The sequence below is a fragment of the Melanaphis sacchari genome, unplaced genomic scaffold, assembly GCF_002803265.2.
Source record: "Melanaphis sacchari strain LSU unplaced genomic scaffold, SCAv2.0 Contig62_pilon_pilon, whole genome shotgun sequence".
NCBI classification, from domain to species: Eukaryota; Metazoa; Arthropoda; class Insecta; order Hemiptera; family Aphididae; genus Melanaphis; species Melanaphis sacchari.
In genome coordinates, this window is record NW_020271445.1 from 1,074,632 (window position 1) to 1,099,803 (window position 25,172).

Genomic DNA, 25,172 nt, shown 5'->3' on the forward strand with positions numbered 1-25,172 from the left:
TTTCTTACATTAATGACCGTCAGTTCCTGATAGTTTTACCTCAAAGTATGGTCATTCAAGTGTCATACGTTATCATATTATATACCTACAAATATTAAACTATGGGCATTAAAATATTAATTGATAATTAAAATTTCGGATCATTTCAAACACAATTTTTGTAAACTCTTAACCTTACCGTGTTTTATACACGGTCACGAGACGAAAACAATGCGCCACCAGTCACCACCAGTACCTATATCGCCCCTAGTAAATAGGTGTACCTATACAACTCTCGAATATTTGAATAATCAGTTCTCACAATCCATCGTATTCTATTATTAATAATAATATTACAATTTACAACAACAGGCTGGTTGGCAGAGCGACAACGACGGCGTCATGACCAGCAGCTGTGTAGCCCCGATGCCGATTTTATTATTATTTCGGTTCGAGATCGAGAGAGTATAATAATAATAATAATAATAATATAATGTGTAGAGTCGTCCGTCGTACGTAGAAGGTAGTCGTCGTGCGGGAGAAGGTACAGTGGTGGTGGTGGCGGTGACGGTGGTGCGGTGGCGGCAGCGTCGGTGTTGCCGTGGAGGAGAGAGACATCGTCCTCGGCCGGCGACCAGACGGCAGACAGTGCAACAGCAGCAGTCGCGTACGTCGTACTGCAGCCGTCCAGTTACTCTGGTACCGTTCTTGTGCAATGTGTAGTCGCCACGCGTCGTCGTCGTAGTAGTCGTCGTCCGGTCGTCGCCATCCACCACCTCTTCGCCCACCGTCATCTCTCTCGTTTTTCTGGCCAACAGTGCGCCCGCGAAACGGACCACTTTAAACATCAAACCGTGAGTATACGATACGACCGATACGTGTAATATTAAATAATATAATGTTATGACATCTGCCGGCTAAACACACGCCAATTCCCTCACATTTCCTAGATTATTTTATGTTCTCTTCTCCGTTGTGTTCTGAATAAGGAAAACCGTAGCTACATCCGATGAATAAAATGCCAATAATATACGGCGTATATCAATTGGGTCTCAGATCATATGAATCATTTGCATTCTCGTTTTAACACACCTCCTAGAACTGTCTATAGAAAAGCATTATCTATAGTGACTTTTGCTCGAGTTTTTCTTAAATGTTTAGTATAATTTTTGTGAACTTTTGCAATCGTTCATCGTCTACAGGTTAAATACCTACTTATTCATTATTTTTAATTTGTTATCATAACACGTTGAACACAAATATCTTGCACGGTACATACCCATAATATTAATATTGAATATTTTTTTGCGAATTTGGTGCGCAACAAATAATCAACATGCACACTATCTTGAGTCAGGTCACACATTTACGATTTTTTTAAATCAATTTTGATTTCATGTGATTTTAAATAATGTGTAATTTTTGCTAAGCTTGCGAGTTTGTGACGGTTTGTATACGTAAAATGTTGTTCTTGCGTACTCGCATTAAATTATGCATACGAGAAAAAACAAGCGAAATATATTGTATAAATGTGAACTCGGATGAAAACAACTATAATAATATTATGTACTTTATAAAATTGAAAACTTTTATGGATAAAGGCTAATCTAGGAATAAAAAGAAGATTGTAAAATAGTACATATAATATTCTGTAGTAATTGCAAAAATTTATAAATTAAAATAAGTATAAAATATCGTATGTGGTAAGTTCTAGATATTAACTGTTCGAACTCGTAGACTTGCTACACGATTTCCGTATAAATGAACTATTATAATATTTAGTAGACGAAAGAAGTAGTATTTAGGTTAGGATGCTTCAGTATCAAAACTTAAAGACTTATCAATTATGTCAACTCCATTTTGTCCACAGGAGTTGGAAATATTGAAATCCAAATATCTGTGACATAATGTTATGATATATTATTATATACATACTCGTGTACCATACATCCATATCTCACGGATCACATGTGATTATTGTTAATATAATAATCGACGCGTTTTTTAAAGATATTAAATTATCTATACAGTATACGGTTTACTTACTATTCCATTATTATCAAAATGATCATGTGATCCGTGTTCTGAATTTTTTTGTTATTCACTAAATTTAATAATATTGTCTTAGTTATAAATTTATTATTAATAGCTGCATTTAATAACTATCTTATAACAACTCGGTGAAGTATCAAGTTAATTATTTTTATCTATTTTTATATGATTTTGAATTAACGCGAAAAATGATGACAGTATAAATGCGCTATTCCACTTTGGCCATATTCGCATAAATATTGTGTGTTATTTTATTTATAGAGCGAAGAAATTATAATGATGTACCATTTCGGTTATGCACCTAGGTGGTAGCCGGCAGCTGGTAATCGATTTGTGAATTATTACAAAATATTCAAAGATTCGCGTTATTATGGATTTGATTTTTAAAACAATATTTATGCGGTCATATAGATTTAATTTGAAATACCTGTCGCATGTAGAATATTTTTTCTTAATAAATATGATTTGATAAATTATTGTATTTTATAAGACAAGTATAATATTATATATAAAGTGTAAATGAGTTTAATTAATAACTGCTGTTAATTATACACAATTTACAGCATAACATTCAACATTTATTATGCAAAGAAGTACTTACAACTTAAAGTCAAACTATAAAATGTATGTCGTTAAGAGTAAACTACAGTTGTTGTCGTATTTAATATTTGAATGAACTTTCATGTTAATTTTTGTAATCTACTTGTTAATGGGCTGTAATTATTGTTACATTTTTTTTTATTTTAAAACAATTATTTTATTTATAAATCTACTTAAAATGTTTAGAATTATAAATAATAAATCGTTAAATGCTCGTCTTGATTATACCTGTCAGACTAAAGTGTATACATATTTAAAATATACTCGTGTATTATGTAATACACATTTGTTTGATTATAGGTAGGTACATTTTTATGCATAATTTATCATAACTGTTCGTTTTTCTAATCGAGCTCAAATCGATTAATAATTTCATTATAGAAACAATTAGTGTTTTGTAATAATTTTATTTCTGTTTCAAAGCCTTAAAGTTTTATAACCTTTAAGACAACATTCATTGCAATAATTTAAAAAAATATGACAATGTTATTATATATGATATTATAATGTATTAAGAATCAAATTTAATTTAAAGGTAGTTTGCATTTTAACTTTTAAATGTCTTGTTATATGTATAAATACGTGAATTCGTGCTCAGATTGCCAGGTATTCTTCTATAAGTCCTACCATTATACATAACTTACAATTAAGATATTCTGTAGATACCTATAACTAGTTATCTATATCATACGTATACTGAAAAGTTCATATTAATATGGACTTTATTATTTATATAGAAATAGAATGTAGAACTTTTCATATGAGAGTATAAATGTAAATAAAATATTTACTTTATGATTTATTAAGTTAGTATTTACCTATGTTTTGTTGTATTAGTTAGTGTTCAAACGCAATTTTGATTTATTTTTATGAAACATAAAACTTCTTGATATGTACGATTTTAGATGTTTATACCTATATATAGAATCAAAAAAGTTTATAAAATTCAATTATTTTTATTAGACTATATATTTATTATTTTACTTTTTAGAGTAAACAAAGTTTTTCAATATATTACGTCTATCAATTAAAAAAATTATGTTAATATACTTAAAAATGACGAAATTAATTTTTCAAATTAAACATCAACTGTTTTTCAACTTTGCAAAATAGATGATCTAGGTACAATGTCGAAAAAATTGATCGTTTAAACTTTAATGAATCGTTTTTGTGATTTATCAAACGTATATTTATTTTATTTTTATTTATTATATTTATTAAAAAAAGACGGGCTGTGCTCATTATTAATCTATACCAAAACTCATTTTTTAGTTATTGGTACCTACAAAACATAAGGACGAGTAATTTAAAAAAAAAACTACATTTTTAATTTAAATTAACTTTTATAAGTCAACATTATTTAAACCATTTAAAAATAAATAATTAATTTGCCCAGATTTATAAATATAATATTTTTTTCCAAATCTATATTTTCAATGTGCTTACTGCTCTACATTATAACAATCTCACTTTAATCGATTTAAAGTTTAATTTAAAATAATCAGTATTCTACTTAAATTTCTCCAATTTGTGATTGTTAAATAGCCAATTAAGTATATAAGCTCAATTTCTCCAATAGTTATGTGAAATATATCTGGTAACCCAAGGCCGTAGATGGAACAAATTTTTTAGTGGGGGGAGGGGGGTTAAATTCAATTATATTTTCAAAAAACAACTAACATTTATTTTAAACAAAACAAAAAATGTTAACAATATAATCGATAATCAAACATAGTCATCATATTATTTGGTACCCACATGGCCACATGGTAAATTATTATAATTAAGTTACTTACATAAATTAAATTTATTAACTATAAAATATTTCGGGTGGGGGGGGGTGAACCTGTACCCCACCTCATATACGGCCTTGTGGTTACCTAATAAAATATCCACAAGCTTTATATACTAATTATCCCAAAAATTGTAAAAACATCGGTTGTATCTTGAACAATAATTATGTTACTGAAAACATTCAATAAAGTAATTTTGGATTATTTATTATTACAACTCCATATTCTTTATAACTTGTCCTGTGATTTATTATTTTTAATTTAAATAAACATAATTTTATAATATTTTATTGACGTTCATTAACAAATATCACGGTTTCTGAAACAGGTCATTATACAATATAATATTCTTTTATATAAATTTGTGAAATTTTTGTTAAAAATGATTAAAATTAGTCAAAACATGAGATCGAACTTAGTAAATTAATTCATTTAATATCAATGTGGTTTCTTACAACGTGAATCATAGTAATACATACTTAACTAATATGCGAGTATTTTAGTATTTCTACAAACATTTATTTATTCGTTGATCATCCAGAGTTTAAGTATTACAATAATTTCAAATTATATTATTGCTCAATGCTCATGTTCTATTTATTTAGAACATTTAATTTACATGTATCATATTTTATAAATCATATCATTAGACATCAAATTTAATTTTACAAAAGACTCGTATAACCTCAAATAACCTCAATTTACGCACATAATATAAAATTCATAAACATTTTATAACGAAAAAGTATATAGTTAAGATTCATGACTGTAACAAAAATCATTTATTTTTTTATTTTACTTAACATTTGTTCCAAATTGTCCATATATGACATACAAATAGTAACTAGTCACATCAATAGTAACAAAAAAAGTTGAATAACTTGAAATACATTTGAGAATTATTATCTGATATAGTCACCTATATAATGATGTTCATAACCCACGAGACCTATAAAAAACTACGGGACATCACTTTCATTATACGTCTTATCTGACCACAACTCGTTTGTTGAATGAAGCCGTAATAAATTTATGATGATTCTAATGACCTAAACTATTGTAAAAAACCAAAAAAAATGGGTTAGTCGTATATCATTTAATATAATATATTAAATACTAATTTTTATTAATATGTTTCAATATCATTATTTTGATTAAAAATAGGTAAAGCTAAAAATAAATTTGTATAATTTTTAACCTGAAATATAAAAATATATTTAAATAGATAATACGACCAATTTGGTTATTAAATACTGTTTTAAATATATATTTAATTGCAAAAAAATAGAGGTAAAAATAGGTATAGTACAAAATTTAATCCATAAAAATTAAAAATACAAGCTAGTGACAGTTTCTATTGAATAAAAAAGACGTTGAAAATTTTCTAAAATGTAAAAACTTCATATTTCATAAATTTGCTTACAAAGTATTGATAATACTTGGTTATTGTTCTAAAATAGAATCTAAAAAAATAGATGCATTATTAATTTTAAAATTTGTATGTGTTTTTATATAAGTAATAGCTAGGTAGCTAGGTACCAGTTATAGGTTTAATGTATGGTACACAATATGCAAATATGATTCATATAATATAGGAATATAAACAAGTAATGCTAGTGCATATTAAAAATAAAAGTGTAGTACAAGCTTGTTTGAAGAGAACATCTATCATTAATAGAACTTAATGACGTAAAAAATTTGGATTTAATCAGCAATAGTATGTAATAGATCATTATGACAAATTAAAAAATAAAATAAAATGTCTAGAGGTCTAGACACTGTTACACATTCATTATAAAAACGCATTGAAATGAATATAATGAAAGGTATGTGGATACTAAACGAATACCCTTCCTTAAAACATGATAGAATTAATAAGCCCCGCAGTAAATGTAATTGTTGTAATTAAATTGGCTGATATCGATTAGAAATATTGGCTTTCAGTTTTTACCTTTATAATTTTATAGTTGGCTTATAAAAATAAAAAGTATTTATTATTAATAATTATAAATACTTTATATATATAATAATTAACTATAAACGAAAAATTCAAAAAATCTATATATTTAAAATACAACCATACAAAATAAATTACAATGATCCAAAGAAACTTTTATAAAATTATTTTAAACATTATTATTTACAACTGCAATATGTATTTTAAATTATTTTTAATAATTTACTTATCACAATCATCAAACTTTCATGTTCTTATTGTATTGTCATGAATTTACCTCGAAGTAAATATCTAAAAATTTAATAACCTCTGCACTTAATGGCTGTTAGATTTTCTTTTAATTTTCCGAGGTTATAAATTAAATGCATGGTTTTAATCTTAATATACGATTGTAAGGAAATACTATATTGCGCATATAATTAATAATAATATATTTATTAATAGTAATGTCAATAATTACTTTAACAATTAAAACCATAATGTATAAATTAGTAATTTTTTTACATTTCAACAAATCGAACAATCGAAAGTTGGTATCAACAAAGTAATCCGCATTTGTGTTACAGAGGTATAATATGTATAGATTTAAATTTTTAAATATTTTCCACGATTTTGTTTATTTATTTGAATATCATAAGTCTATAAAACGCCTTAAAATGTGTTGTATGTCCTCCTAAATAAATCGTATATAAAATTGTGTTAACGATACCTATTGCCTATTAATCCATATCGGTTTATGACCAATATATAGTTATCATATGTTACCGCAAAAAATATTCTTCATATCGACTTAATACCGAATTTTTTAGTAGTATTTGATAAAATTATATAAATTTTGGAATTTTTAAATATACTTGGATATCATATTTTCAATTTTTTGTACAATTTAAAAAGTGTCAATGGAAATAAACTTGAGTTTTCCAAATTAGAAGCCCCGTTTTATATTGCAAATTATTTAGTGGGCAATTATTCAGAAAATCTGAATCTCAATCAAAATTTAAACGAGTAATTTTTTGAATTATTTAAAAATAACTAATATCTGTCAACATTTATAATTAGTAAAAAGTGTCCAAGTATATTAAATACTTAATCCAACATTACATACATCTTTATTTTTGTAAAGCTGTTTTTAAGGATTATATAATTCAGAATAATATTTTTGTTCAAATTTTGATTTAGACACATCAACATTTAAAAAAAAAATTATATTTATTAAATTATTTACAGTGAAAAAAAGAAGTGCATACTTGAAAAATAGAAATCTGTATATCATCACAGAATATTCTTTAAGTAGTAGAAAATACTTCAAGAATTTAAAAATAATGATCATTATGTTTATTTAACAATTACATAAATCAGAATTTGAATAAAGTCATTATGAAAGAAAAATAAGGTGTAACACGGGGTGGCATGCTTGAAGAATCACGCTATAAATGTTATATATTACCTACCTAAATCATGTATTTGAAATTATAACATACTAAAAAGCCAATAAACCTATATATTATTGTAGACTGTGCAATAGATAACGTGTAGATAAAATAATATAATACCATGGTATCGTCACGATGTCAAGCGCAGATCGATCAAATAGGAAGCATAATATAGTAGTATAGAAAATAGCATTAGACAGAAGAGAATCCGTTTATTAGTTATTATATTACCTATTTAGATCTATTATATACGATTGACGGTGACGGTGGCATATACGCGCACGGGTCAAGTGAGAGGGACTTCTATTACAATTACTACCTATATGTATATTGTATATATATATTATTATACGTGTACGATGTAACTTCAGCTAACAGTGATCGAACATTCTTGGCGTAAGTACCATTGCTGTATTTAGCGTTGTCCGTCGATAATATATTTTAACAACGATTGTGGTACTTGTGATTTCTGTACCAACTATGAATATCAGTTTACACGCTCCTATGTAAGTTTAAAGTTCGGAGTTTCATGTTGAAAAAATATCGAAATATGATGCTTTAATATTGTGATCTAAAAGTAACTTACAAATATTCTCTTGAAAGTGAGAAATATAATTAATATTTTTCAAAATATGTAATTTTAAAAATCAGAATTGCGCTGTTAGTGATTAATAGGGGTTTTTTTATTTTAAAAAAGTCCCCTTTACTTATGATATTTTATTTATAATTTCATTTTTATTTCGGCCATCTTCCGTTATTTTATTTCATAATAATTAATTATTGATGCACTTGTTCTATGCTTGCGTTATCTATTTTTATAGTAAGCTGATTAGGATTTGTCTTTGCTGCATAGCGTAACCTTCGTCTTTTTTTATTTAATCGTATTCCTTATTTTCCCATAATATTTTATTTACATTAGATAAGATGTTTTGCAGGTCATCCTATGTTTTTGCACAAAAAAAAATGTTATCAAAAAATCTGAATACGTTAATTGTTTCTTCAATTATTCTAATTCCATGCTTTATTTTTATTTTTAATTCTTTCATACATCTTTGATATATAAAATTAAAAAGCATAAGTAATAAATTTAGCTCTCTCTCACTCTCTCCTTTAATGTTTGCTTTTTTTTCCTTTCAATTTATGGGTACATGTAAAGTTTATTTTTATCTATAAATTTTAGATACATCTTCTGTCATAATATTTAATTTCAATTATTTGTAGAATATTGAATAATTTACTCCACTTTTCTACAATAATAGTTATAATAATTTTTATTAATATTATTTTCTAACTTAAATATCGCTAATTTAATAACGATTAATGACGGTAAGTGTAAACTTTAAAAAATATATTTATAAACTATAAAGTAAATATTTATTTAAATAAAGATATGTTATAGTTGAGTTGTGCTAAAATTTAAAAGCTACTTATTGAAACTTAAAGCAATTCGTGTTTAATTTCTTATTTTAGTCTATTACTTATAATATCTAATCCAAATCGATTATCGTGTTATATCATTATATCGTCATATAGTTCATAATTCGTGTCACAATAAATATAAATAAAATATAAAATAATTAATTTTATTTTTTATTAAATATTAAATATTAATTCCAAGTATAGGTACTATAAGTACTTGTAAAACTATTCTTTATTTAATTTATTATTATCTTCCTATAAACCTTGAAGTATAACTTTATATTTTAAATCATTGGATACTATAAAATTCCCATATTTCTACTTTTCTCGCAATACATGTTTACATAAAATGTATAAATACGTGTTAAATCGATGTGCTTTTTTCGAGTCCCGAAAGTTTGAAGATTTATTCGAATATTCGTGCAACGTTTGTTCGTTTTTTGTCGTATGCAAACATCTGTAAATTATTTTCAAATATATTACCATAAAGAACGACTAATATCATGATGAAATTATTACTCTAAGCATTTACACATCCAGTAAGCTAGAATACATTTTACAGAATTATAATGATTACAATAAAAGTAGAATCTAGGTTTGGTGGGTACATACTATATACTTAAGGGCAATCGCTTTTCATCTTATATAGTTTACACTCTACAGCGATCGGACCTACAAATAAGCACATTAATACCCAATGATGTTGGTAATAAATAATAACTGATAAATAATTGTAAATCATGATTTATTATTTTAATGATACAATTATTTAGACTTTGTATAATAATAATTTTCTGCATAATTTTTTGTATTTTACTTACCGACTTAGCTGTTATTTAGTACTTTTAATGTGGCTTGACACAAAATTGTGCAGGATTTATAGTATCGTATATATTTATTTTAAACTAACACTGATGAGACATAATAATATTATTGTAATATAATACCCAAAATCGCATTTATTATACTATACTAGTATTTGGAAAAATGATTTAAATCGATGTATTGTTATGTGATTATATATTTCTATATTTTCATTTATACATACAAGTGTATTGTTTACTTCCGTAGTTCCGTATTCACGTTATATTACGTTTACCTATATTCATTTATATTCTGCAATTGTGCAAAAGTATAAAGAAAACTGTATACTTGTTGATTTTTTTTTTTACTACGATGCACGTAAAAAGAAAAAATGCAACACTACGCTAATGACGTATATATATATATATATATTATATATAGTTGACATTAAATTCTTTGAGCACGTCTCAGGTACTGTTGCACGTGTTTTTTGTATACTACCTATATCTATATAATATTCTATAAAGTCTCCGTCAATTCTGCTTATACGGTCTCTTAATGCCAACTGGACCGAGAAAAACGATATGATCACACTCAACGATATAATAATAATAATAAAAATAATAGGAATATTATTTTTCAGATATCTATCTATAAGTAGGAAGTAATAATAGGACATATATCTCCTAAACCAGAATCTTATCTTGCTGGTAAATTTTCAAATTTAGGAAAAAACAGTTTAATTTTAATACTACAATATTACGTATAATAAAACATAACTACTCATAATCTATTTGTATTTAATACTGTATACGGTTTTTCAGGTTATACTAAAAAAATTATATATTTGATAGTTTATGTAAAATTAAAATCAAAAATAGCCATACATATAATTTATTATTACATATTTCTAACAATTAGGTACTTATTTTTATATTTTAACCCCCTCTCCCAACCCTAAAATCTGGTTGGCTACTTTTGGTGATTTTTACCATTATGTCCTATATATCAAAGATTCTAAACCTATTTTACCTCTTTTCAAATTTGTAATGATTTCATGCAACGCACTTATGTGTGTTTTCTTATCATAGGTACTGTGTACAAAGGAAATTATTTTATTTTATACTCATATTCATTTGTATAACTCATTTTTTATGAATATTTTTTTACAAAAACAGAAAATATTTAATTATATTAAGCGATATTTTATTTGTGTATACAACTATTTGTAAAACATTATTTAAAATATATCACGTTTTTCAAGTTGAAAAACACCTAAATTACAGGATTTAATTGATAAAATAAGCTATTAATTAATATAATATAATAATTTTAGATTTTACGTAGATGGCTTTCGTTATAATACTTATCAGATAGTCGGGTAACACGCCCTCTTAAGTATATTTATTCAATGCATGTCTGGGCTTTTTTGGTGTTGTCATCACCACCATAGTCTTTCACCTCATTTTTCGTTGAGGGTATGTAATGACCGTGATGGGTATAAAACTATAAAGTATAAACTATATAATATGCATTATTATTACTCGTAGGTGTCAATATAGGACGACGATAAAATATTATTAACACGTATTAAAACACCCTAACCTAAACCGAATTGGTTTAGGAGATAATGAAATACGTATATATTATTATCATCTTTCGACCTTATGACGCCATTCATTCGGCTGACAAAAATGTGCTAAACATTATGAAACACTAGGGAGGAGGGTTTGGATACCGTACCATGAAGTTCTTATGTAGTAGGTAGTAATATAATACACACATGTACTGAGACAACAAACGTGCACGTGTTTGGAACTATAGCAAATAACTAAACGAATTATTACGCACCATCGATATACTTTATTAGGTACGAGAAAAATAATATTATTTTATATTATAATGTACTCTGCGTTTGTTAATACGTATAATATAATCCGATAAACGATAAAACTGTCTGAGAAAAAAATTATTTAAAATAATATTATTTTACTAAAGTCTGTCACAAATATGTCTTTTTTATTCTTATAACATATAGATAATTGTAAAAAAAATGTTCTGAACTTATATATATATATATATAAATTTCTATAACAAAACTAATTTTTTACATCAGTATTACGTATAACGCAAATTTTCGTTCATACCAAAAATGTTAATCTAGAACCATATTATATCCACTATCATACTATAAGAAAGGTTAATTTTTATACAAAGTCCTGGCACTAATAGTAATTAGCTCAGATAAACTTTAAAGTTTATGGAATATGCTCGACTTATAATTATTCAGCAATGTTCTTTTATTCCACTTATTCACACTTTTTCCTAATATCTTCGACCCGACGTTAGTCAACGTATGTGTATAATGTACTCGAATTTGTACACTTCAAAAAATGTTGCTATATTACCCATATAATATGATAAATTCAATCTAGTGAAAATCATCATTATAATATTTCGTACCGTTTAGTGTAAATAACTACACTATCCCGTGTAAAATATGTATACTTATAAATATCATATCAATAAACATAGGTTAAATAATATATCAATTATACTCGGGTAACTGTTAAGTCGTATTCAAAACGTGTTCATCTATAGCGTATAAAATAATATTACATTATATATTATAAAAATAATCGTCATACTATTTTAAACGTAAAAACTGTTCTTATTCTATCTAGGTTATAATATAATGTATGCCATTGTCTTGTGTACGAAAATTAAAATACGACGAAACCGTTAAGATGTATACAATACCTACGTATTGGTTACCTTGCCCACTAAGTTATATTATTATAGAGACGCCGTTATTATGAATATGCATGTATCGTTATTTCGTTAAATACCATTTGTTTTTTTACAATAATAACAATTTAACAGTTCAAGTTTAATGTTGTTGTATAAGTACCTGTTATTAAATATTAAATTATATTGTACACTAAATTATACTGTATGTTAATATTGTTAAAAATTGTATTCCACGTACAATCAACAAATTATTTTCAATTGATTATTCTGTGAGGATATGACAGGAGTTAATTTTTTGAGTTCTGATGTTCAAAAAATCTTCGGTAGTATGTGAAATCCTTGCAAACTCTTTTTAATTTTTGTAGACGAATGGAAGGGAAAAAGCCTACTAACGAAGACTTACAAAGTATAATAACTTGCGTAGGATTATGATTGCCGAAGTATAGCTCAGTGTATAAAACTTATCGACGAATCAAGTCCAATTTTTTTACACACTAAAATACAAACAAATAATTTATTTTGAATATTAATCTGATAAGATATTTATGCATTTTTCAAAATTATTTATTCTAGTCATCCAATTATATTTTTTTTTATAAATATCCAAGTATAAATGTATAATACAAAATAAAGAAATATTACGATAACACATTTCTTTTAAATACAAAATTGAATACTATTATAATTGTAAATATGAGTATGTTTTAAGTTTTTAAAAAGATTTTGATAATAAAATATTATTAAAATAATTTTTGGGATCAACAACTAATTAGTAGGATTTCTAGTCCCTAATTTTTTATGTGCTCTGAAACTTAATTAATAAAATAAAGTATGGTCATATAATCCAGTGGTCTTCAATCGGTGGGTCGCGACAAATCTTTTTTTTAAATAAAAATTAGATTTCTAAAATTATGTTATATAATTTCATTCAAGTATAAATACACAACGATTAAAATATTTCCAATAATAATCAAATTTTATATGTGTCATTTGTTATTTATATTTTAAAGTGGCTATTAAATAAATATGTATTTTTAGTACCTCTTTAATAAATTTATAGGTCCTAACCTAATTAAACTTCATTTACCTTTTTTAATCAATTATAATATCTATTTTTAATCTATTAAATAGTTTATAGTATATAAAAATATAATTTAAGTATTGAACATTTATTCATTTAGTATTGAATGTATATATTATTATTAGTTTATTTTTTTCCGTAAACTTAGGAACAAAATATCAAGTGAAATTTTGTTTTCAAAAATGTACGTGTACGCATACATCGTGCACTTTAAAATATGCTGAACGGTAGTATTGACTATAATACTAAAAATATAAATAGTTACTATGCTCGACGACTCGACGTAGTTGTTAATTTCCTGCATGTCAACTATTGTGCTATGTAATACGTATACATATATCCAGGATAAGGTCAAGAATACGAGTACTTAGTTTTTGCTTTTATGTTAATTTTGAAGTCTTACCTGTTATTAATAAATGCATATATTATAACAGATAGACATAAAATATTTTTCAATCGATTAAAATGTTTAAACGTAAAAAAACTGAAAAAAGTGTTTAACATAAATATCAACTAATTATAATTAAATATGAACCGTTATTAATATATCTAATAGAGTAATAGATATAATTTCTCGTTTTTAACCTTAATTAGAAAAATAAATAATACACGACAGTTGAAAAAACTTCAACAAATGATCTAAAATGAAAAACGATTTTTATTTATTTCTATGTAAACCTAGGTATAATGAATGGTATACATATTATGACAAACAAATACATTTGTATACAATTGTCAATAAAAACAATTGGTATGCATTTAAAATAAGGATAAGTTATAGATAGAGGCTTTAATCGGTTTGTGCAAATATAAGCATAGCATATTCACTACCTACTATCATACCAGATATTTGGTGGTATAAAATTATTGTTCTTGCATCACCATAAAATCTAACAACATTTTCTACTCATGAGAAATTAAATTTAGTCTATAGAACATTTTTATAACATGGATGTAATGTAATTTATTCACCGTTATGAAAATTTTAAGAACAGCCAAGTCCTTTACACCATCGCATATTATGTACCTAAAACATCTTTGAATCAGCAGGAATATTTGGTTATTCCTTTTATATTAATTGCGGAAGTTCTATTACTATGTACAAATCCATGATGATTGTATAATTTAAAAAAATGAAATACTTATGTTTTGTAATTAATAAATGTATATACTTGCACATATAATACAGGTACTATAATATTAATTATATTATTGATTTAAGCCACGTGTTTTTATCATATCGGTTGTTGGATCACGTAATTTTGTCTCGATTCTGTTTCATCTCGTACAACTTCAGCGCATACGTGAGAATGAAAATTATCTCGAATACATCCGATACAATATAATATTATAGGAAAACAATAATACAACCGTACGTATAATTTAATACATTATTATACATCATTAATACATCAATACTTACGAGACGTATTTACTCGTCACGGAAGGCAACATGGGTACGATTGCGAAGGCATCTTTTCACTTATAAGTCAGAAACCTATATATAATATTATTATGATATATTTTTACATTTGCCGTGTACACGCTCGAGTTTTTATATGAAATAATATAAAACTATATGAACATTGGTAAATATTTTCCTTTATAATACACGCACACACACACCCAACGCATTCCTTGAACCTCCTTATTCAGATCGAACGACATTTCCAATGTTGTATGCAATAGAGACAGATAAATGCCAATAAATAAAGAATATTTTTGTCTAAAACGACGATCAACGGAGCACTCGCTCGGTGTGACCTCGGTTCGACGAATTATCCAGTCGGATCGAACAGATGTTTGTTGACAATCGTTCGCGTAAACTGAACCACCATCACTCATCGCGTCGCGCTATGATAATTTAATAATTATTGTTACTTCAGAAAAAAAAAAAAAGTTGCGTTTTATTATAAAATAATAATGATATTTTGGACTTCGACGTTTGATGAACCACGCACGCTCGCGATCTTTCCGATCTATCGAGAGAAGTGCGACGCCACCATTGAGCTATTGCATGTCATTATTATATTGTATTAAAATATATTATTTATAACCTTCGCGCGATGTTAATCATATATTTTCCATGACGTACCTTCTTAGTACTTACGCATGACGTGTACACAGATGCATGTATGTATCTATAATTATTATTTATTATACGTTATTTTTGTGGTTTAAAATCGAACAAAATAACGTCCATGGCCGATGGGAAACGATTATGCGCAGCAATATTTTATTTACCAATATCCTCATAGCCCGTGTAACTATTACACTTGAATATTTTATTATTTCATTTATCAATATATCATAAAGTCTAACAGTAAAAATATAATATTTACTACAGAGTGATTATTTTGTATGGCAGGGGTGTGTCCAGAGTTATATTTCAAGGGGGCTGGTAAAAATAATGAATAATATATATGTAATATACCGCATATACGTCATCGTATCCAGATATCCAGATATTCTGAAATTGTTAATAGAAACAAAATAACAAAATGTTTAAAATAATTCAAGAAAATGAATTAATTAAAAAATATAAATACCTACTTATACAGGGTGATTTAACAAATTCAATAATCAATTTTTGAACATTTTGATTTTTACTATAGCTACCAAGTAATAATAAAGAAAAATTAATTATCTATTTAAAAATCTATTTACTCAATATTTTAATCTATAATCAAGTATAAAATCAGTTTTTATTTTTGGCACTTTAGAATTAGGTACCTATCTATTACAATTATATATACGATTTTGTTGTTCGCTAGTCAATGCTCTGCTCACATTTATAAAAGTATAGCGGGCCCCTGACGTTCTCAAAATTTTTTAATGGAGGTGGATAGAAAATTTAATTGAATAGTTTTTACTGCATGGTCGTTGCCCCTTATCACCACTACACTATTATCCAACAAAATAATAATAATATAGAATATCTACTAAATATTAAAAATAGTATTTTTACCATGCCTTGTATTAATAAAAATTATAATACATATATAAAAGCACATTTATTTTAACTCTTGGACAAGTAATGAATGAAAATCGTGCGATTTGTAAGCATACAATTTCAATATTACCTTTCATCGTTTTTTCAGGACTTAGAACAAGCTACCAATCAAAATATATCTATTACCTATTAAGAAATTGTGCCGAGTTGTTAGATTTATTTAACAATATTATTGTATGATATAATCCTTTTAGGTAAATAATGAATAAAAAAAATTTTTAATTTTAAAAAATAATTTGAGTTTTGTGACTTTAATTTTTGAGAAACAGCTTGAATAAATATATATGTATAATGTATATTTAGTATATATATTGTTGCTTCACTACTCAAAAAATGGTTGATATTAAATAGGTACAAACGATAAAAATAAAAATCTACCTACTATATTGACTTTTCTTTCAAAATAAGTATTCTAAATAATAATCTGTGGAATTTCATCAGTCACTAATATATGTAACCAAATTTTCTTGATTTTCAAGAAATATCATTAAAAATTTCTTCTGGATTAATAACCACTTCTCCGTGGATGATTGCCAACAATTTTAATCCGTATCTAGACTAATCTTAAAAATTACTAAAATCATCAAAAATAAAAAAAATCACATTAATAAATGGTCTTTTAGTATAGTCTGCTACTCTATACTTGTTAATATTTGCTTAATGATCGACATAGTTAGCAATTGTGACCTATTAAACAAGTATATTGTACACAACTTGTTATTTCGCGTGCTTGTGTATAATAAATAACCTTTATGGATTTTTGTGTAATTTTCTAGAACATGAAGAAACATATTATAGTGGACAACAGGCACTGATGTCTGACAGGATGAAGATTATTAGATTTAGATATTAAGAAAACGAATTATTGCATTATTATGAGTGTAGTGCCTACGAATATTTATAGCGTGTAGAAATCAACTCAACAGATCGGAACGACAATTGATATATACGAATATGTAATCTGCAAATAATGAAGGACGAGTAAAAGTGCATCCTTTGGAACAAAATAACGCATTTAGTTTTAATAAATGGAATATTTAATTACTAGGTACTTCTGAAATCATTAATAAAAGAAAAACGTTAAAAAAAAATAATACAATTGTATTTATAATGAGTGCCTACCTGCTACGCCCTATGTTTGGCTGTTGGACGTTTTAAATTATTATTATGTATTTATTTTTTTTTTTTTTATTTTTTTAATTTTTTAATATTTAACACGGTATTGAAAGCTGGTAAAAATTCAATAATAACATGATTTTTTTAAAATTATAAGTGTGAGTTATTTAACAATAAATACAAAAGTATTGAATAGTTCTTTGTTATTTAGTTGTAATTTACTTTTAGTTTACCTGGATATATTTACTAGCTAGGTATAATGCGTTATTATTTAATTGTTGTGTGTTTACTGGTTTTTTCACAAGCATCGCGGTATATTAAATATTATACCTACCAATATTATTCTACAAGCCACAACTATAATATGGGTATTTACACTGAAAAGTGAAAATATCGCCTATTTCATTATTTATTTACAGCCTGTATAGATGATACAAACTTTTCTTAGCTTAAACCACATATATTATGATTACTTTTCGATCTATGTATTGTGTCGTATTTCTGATAACTGCGGGCACCTACAGATAGATACAGAAGTCAGAAATCTTATTATTATATTATCCATGGGGTCTTTAATGCATTGAATAAATCTTGATTTGTATTATTTATAATGATATACCTTTAATCCAATGGTCTAGATAATGAACCGGACAACTACATGGTTATAATTATTGTATCGTTACTATAATGCTAAACCATTACATTTCTTATGCTTGATTAAAAAATTATTTAAATATTTAAAATCGTAAAAATTATAACAGAACTATATTTAAATAAAATTTGTATAAAAAGAAAAAAAAGTAAATTAAAAACGTTGGCTGTAGTAATTAGGTATCGAATTGAACCTGTATATTCACTATATAGTATATATTATACACTATATATTTATATAACTATACTGTTCATTATATTGAGTATGAAAGTGCATAAAAAATATTGTATAATGTTGATTTATTGTTTAATTATGATGCCGATCAAAATCTTCACCGGTAAAACGATGATGATCGACACTTCGAAAAAAAATGTAGGTGCCTACTCCACTGGCTGCACACCATATGAAAATTCTGCATATGTACCGACCTAAAATTGTATATGACGAAATATGGATGTATTACTATACTTATCATATTTCTAAGTTCTCATTACATCGTGTAATTATATAAGTACATACTATTATGTTTCTTATTTTCTTCCGAATATCTTGCCAAAACTAAAAATTATGTTCACATTTAATTGCATGCATAGTACCTACCTAAATTAATGAAATCATTTATATTTTTCAGGTATGATTTGGTCATTCTAACGTTATCTTATGCGTACAGAAAACACAACAATCCGAAGCCATGATCAATTCTACTATTATAACGTGTGCCAAGAAATCTACTTCTAATAGAGAAATCCATCATTATAATGTTGAAATAACGCATAAGCGGTAGCAAAAAATACAGTTTTAGGTACTTATAATAATATAATAATTAATCAGTATAAACAACTAGAGACTATACCATAATGATGTATTTAATTTACAAAATGAATCATAAAAATATATTATCAGACCTGCATTATCCAATTATACTTATATTAAAATTATAAGGTAGGTGTTTTTCATTTACATATATACCTACATTTATATTATTTCCAAAGTATACGAAGTTAATTGTGAAAAAAGTTTAAAATTCAATTTACAATATTATGTTAATTTTAAATATTATATTGTCTAATATATTTTTATAAACCTTCTATCAAAAATATTACATACAATTTTAGAAAATAATAATATTTTTAAATAATTATCGACATTTTTCAACATATAAAAATGTGCTTTAGGGACGAAAATAACCTCTTAGGTTTTATTATTATCACGTAAAATTGAGTTAATATGTAAAATGTAAATAGTTTACTAAATTTTGACCTTACAAAAACAATGTATTATTAATGTATGTGTGTTATGGTCAACTACGTTATTTAAATAAAAGCGTCATCGACTAAGAAAAGCTAATTACCTATACTAGAAAATGTTTTTAAAATTAAATATCAAACTGCAAATTACTTTTTTGACTATGATCAAAAACGCCACTCTCCTAAATTGATGATAGACAATACTAAAAAATATAATATTGTAACTTTTTAATTATTTTTACACGCATAGTGTAGTAACACTATAATAACTACATAACTAATAATAGTAATTACATTATTTTAGTTGAATAAAAATTTAATTTTATTATTTATTGTCAAACCAAAATAACCAATACCTATTATATAATCTATTTGTTTACTTTATATAAGTTTCGATTGCAGTAATGAATTTTTACTTTTCATTTAAGAAAATTCAGTATAAAAAATGATAAATTTAAAGTCATTGATTAAATTAATTGTATTATGTAACATAGACATAAAATATAGTACATCCGGAGGTACTGCTTAGAAAAATAATTATGTATTATATTGGCATATTGTTATGCTGTGCACTTCAACAAGTTCCATACTACAAAAGTTATTACAGTTTACGATTACTACCTACTTACACTTTATTATATTGAGTGAATACATTATACCCCTCAGCAGTAGAAATAAACGTAGTTTCAAATTTGAATCACAAAAATAATGCATTATGAGTTATGACTTAAGATAAAATCTAACAATGTATTACATTCGATTCTTTTTTATTTTTATAATATAAAATTCAAAAATAAATTGATATTTTATTTTTATTTAGTACAATTGATTTATTGGTCTTTAACATTATATAATAGTCGGATAATTAGTATTTTTCTTTCATTATTTCTCTGTGTTTTGAGAAATTAGTAATTACAACATTTCAGGCATCAATTTTTTTTTCTTATTGAAACCTACATTTGACAATATCTAATATATATTATTCATAATCAAACTTTATTTTAGTTACACTACTACAAGGGGATCTATTTAAGAATCTAGTGGTATATATTCAATATTTTAAAGTTTTAACTTTATTAAAATTATTTTTTCTATATAATTTGGCGTCATTCAAAATAACATTTTTTTAAAATAAAGTCTGTATTATTATCATTCATCAAGATTTTTACTTATTTGAACGATAACAAATGTTTTTAATATTATACCCTGAAGTAGAATATTTTTCAAAATATTTTGATCCATAAAAATTGAATTTTGTATGAGTATTCAATTCTTTATCACTTACAATTTGTTAACTTTCAATTAACGGATTAGAGTGGCGAAGGAGTACCATGCAAAATGTTGATTTACTACTCCGTTCATCTAAACTTCAAACACTTATAAATATTTAACTACTTGTTAACAATTCGATATTGATATATTAAAATATTTTATTTCGGAATATGTTATTAAAAAGATATTGTCATTAAAAAAAAAAGTAAAAACTTAAAAAAATTATAACGATAAAATTTAAAATATTTTTATTTTTTTTTTTTAAAACGTTTTTTAATGACATCAAATTATGTAAAAAAAATAATCTGTTTACTTACCGTAATATTATTATTAATTGTTAATTATGCTATCTAAAAATTTTAATATTCTAATTAAAATATTTTATCTTTCCTTGAAAATTATTTTAAGTAAATGGTTTTTTTAAATATCATTTTAAAAAAAAATCAAACTTCTTTAAAAAATATTTTTAAGCTAACATCATGTCAAATATACCTCGTACAAATCAATTAAATTTATTGAATATCACCATTCCTCCTTAAGCTGACTCGTCAAAGTCCATAATGAGTAATGACTATATATTTTATTATTTAACTTAATTTATCTATATATTATACGCCAGTCACATTAATACAGAAAACAATCAAAAATAATAAAAAGGTATAAAAATAAAATATAGATTTCATAATATTATCAAAAAATATCGTCCGTACTATTTTTGTGTTTTAATTACTAGGATTAGATCAATTTTTATTTGACATTATTAACAACAGTTTATTACTGATGTTACAGGAATGGCTGCATTTATCGGAATCGGCGTGCTGAGGCATATGTTATACCGTCTGATTTTTTGGGCGGCTATATTGTTATGCCTTACACAATTGTTGATAACGTTATTGAGATCAGACCGACCAATGGCAATGAAATCAAGCAACATCAATACCAGGATGATCCTACAGAATATGATTGATTTTCATATCGCACGGACCTCAACACCACCATACGAGAGTCTATTAACCGTTGAGCCGTGGGTGGATAAGCTATCGGTGCAATCAGAACAGCTGATTATGGACCAAGTACAAAAACGGTTGCCTAATCTACCGGTATCGTATTGGAACCAGAATAAAAACAAAGCAATGTACTACAAAAACGAGAGTTGCGCCAAGTTTCCGAGCATATACGAATTAGAATTTAACAACGTGTACTGGCAGTCGCTGCAGACGTCCAACGGGTCGTTTCACCTGTACAGTGCTTACTACGACGTACGGAAGCTGAGTAGGATCGGACCGGCGGTCCGGATACTGGGCATGATCAATCGTATCGAACCGACGGTCAAGACTCACTGTCAGTTTTGGTTCGACGACTACAGGCAGCCGGTTATCGTAAAAATCATGGAATACAAATACATTTGGTACAAAAAGTGGGGAAACTACAAACAGGGCATATTCCAGCCATACCTTATCGCATGCCAGATACCTAAATCCCACCACCACGCCGTACCCGCGTCAGTGTCACTGGTGGAGAACGTATGTGACAAGGCCACTAATAATTTACGTGTGGTGTACAACCGGCCAGCCACGAAAAAGGGCTTCGCGGTTTGCGTCAAAGGACTGGACTTTTTGTACGAAGACTTATCAGTGCGGCTGGTTGAGTGGATCGAGCTGTTGCACATCCTGGGTGCAGATAAGATATTCTTTTATCAGCTTCAAGTGCACCCGAACATTAGTAAGGTACTCGACCACTACGAGTCCATAGGCCGCGTGCACGTGACACCGTTGACACTGCCCGGCGGCCAGCCAAACGTTCCTGGATTCCAGCACTTGTACCTAACAAAAAAAGTAAATCACAAGCGGCAAAACGAACTGATTCCATATAACGATTGCCTATACCGAAACCTCTACTCGTACGACTATATAGCACTACTGGATATTGACGAGGTGATAATGCCGATACGGACTAGGACTTGGAAGGAGCTCATGGACACAGTGATGGTGAAGGCTCTGGCTGCAAGGAATGAAACCCGCGCTTCGTACAACGTCCGGAACGTTTATTTCCTGGACGATCTGATCCACACACACGGTTGGTTCAAGACCATGCCTAAGTACATGCACATGTTACAACACGTATACCGAAGCAAAAACTACACGAAACCAAATCAGTATGTGAAATGTTTTCACAACCCAGAAAGAGCGTTGACGCTGCATAACCATTTCCCGCTGGCGTGCCTAAGCCAGGGTTGCACCTCGTATGCCATGGATACAGCAGACGCACATCTGCAACATTACCGTGCTGACTGCGTTAAGACATTGAAGAAAACGTGTACGGAGTTTAGACAAAACAGCGTGATTGACACGACTATCTGGAGGTACAAAAAAGATCTCATATCCAGAGTGTCGAACACGTTGTCATCACTGGGTTTTTTCCCCGCCATATGACAAAAACCCAATAGAAAAAAAGGAAAAAAAATCTAACATTTCTATAAATAGATGATAATCATTAAACTATTTTTGTATAAAATAGATATGTGAAAAATCGTTCCTGCACGTGCGACGAAATTTCATAATATTGTATAGATTATTACGCGCGCGTTTTACCTGTAGATATCTTAAGTTATTATTATTATTGAAATAGAACGTACCGTTTATATATTTCCAAGTAGATAACAATCAAAATGTGAATATTCATTCATCGATGACCAAATTAATTTACATACGTTGTAAAAAGACTGGACTCTATCATGCGAGTAGTCTCGCGAAATTCCGAATTGTATACGACTTACGACTTTACGAGACTATATTTTTGAATTGTTTGAAGGAAAAAATCTATACTTTTATATTTTTATCTCGTTTTATTTTTCCATAGTGAACGTTGATTGTATCAGTCATTTTCGAATATTAGAATTTATAAGTTTCATACGCCAAAAGAGCGTCGACCAGAATTTGAGATTCCAAAATAACTTATGGTTACAAAACATTAATTTTTATAAGCAGGTACCTAACTTCGCACTTTTTTGAAATTTTATATTTCTTCAGATCATATAATATAGAGTACACCGTTTTCGAGATCCCTACTATTCATGTATCTTTAAAGTATTTTTATGTTTATACCAACTATTAGTAGGTAGGTAACTACTTTTTACAGTTTAGTACAATTATACACAAGACATTTTATTAATACTTGCCAAACATTTTATTATTAATTTTTTTTAAATGTATTTTTTTACTTTATTAAAATTAGTACTCAATTATATAAATATTTCTGTAATTATTTGATGTCTTATACATTATTTATTTATATTGTATTTTGTGAGCAGTATTGTATTAAATTATAATATAATTATATATTATGTATTGTACTGTTGTATCAACATATTTATTAATCGTATATATATTATAATATATAATTATTATGCCTTGTATCTACCTACATTTTATTGGAATATTATTAGGTTTACAACTATTACGAAAGTAAGAAATCCAACGAAACTTACGAAATAGATACAATCGATCCATTCGCACAAGTATTATACGAACACAAACTATACTAAGTATCTAAGTACGTAATTTTGTCACAATAATTTTGTTTATTGTATTTATTTTGAGCGAATTAAGAAGTCCGTTAAAAAATTATTAAGTTTACCTATAATATTATTCTTAAGTGTTAAGTCCAAAGGAAATAAAAATTATAGACTGATAAATATTACATAAAATTTACTAGGTATAACAAGGAACAAATTCACAAAAATATTACTTTTCAACAAGATATCTCTACGTGCCCCTAGCATAACTCACTCAAGACAATATATAACTTTTTATTTACTATGCCGTAATATTTCCTTGCATAGTTTTTGAAATTATGTTCACCTCCTATAAAATTTGATTAATAATTGGTAGGCACTTAGTAACATTTAATATAAACGTAATGTATAAAAATAAACGCAAACGAAAAGAAACAATATAATGTGTACCTCATTCACACTATTTTTGATAGAGTAGTAATCTACTTA

At 26.8% G+C, this 25,172-nt stretch overlaps 1 protein-coding gene across 1 annotated transcript; it reads left to right on the forward strand.

Moving 5' to 3' along the window:
• The first annotated feature begins 635 nt into the window (after nt 1–635).
• On the forward strand, nt 636–24,351 carry LOC112600280. Its single transcript, XM_025347466.1, has 3 exons — nt 636–833; nt 19,282–19,452; nt 21,959–24,351. Exon 3 carries the CDS (start codon nt 21,961–21,963, stop codon nt 23,599–23,601), a length of 1,641 nt encoding a protein of 546 aa, XP_025203251.1. The 5' UTR covers nt 636–833; nt 19,282–19,452; nt 21,959–21,960; the 3' UTR covers nt 23,602–24,351.
• Nucleotides 24,352–25,172: the final 821 nt, after the last annotated feature.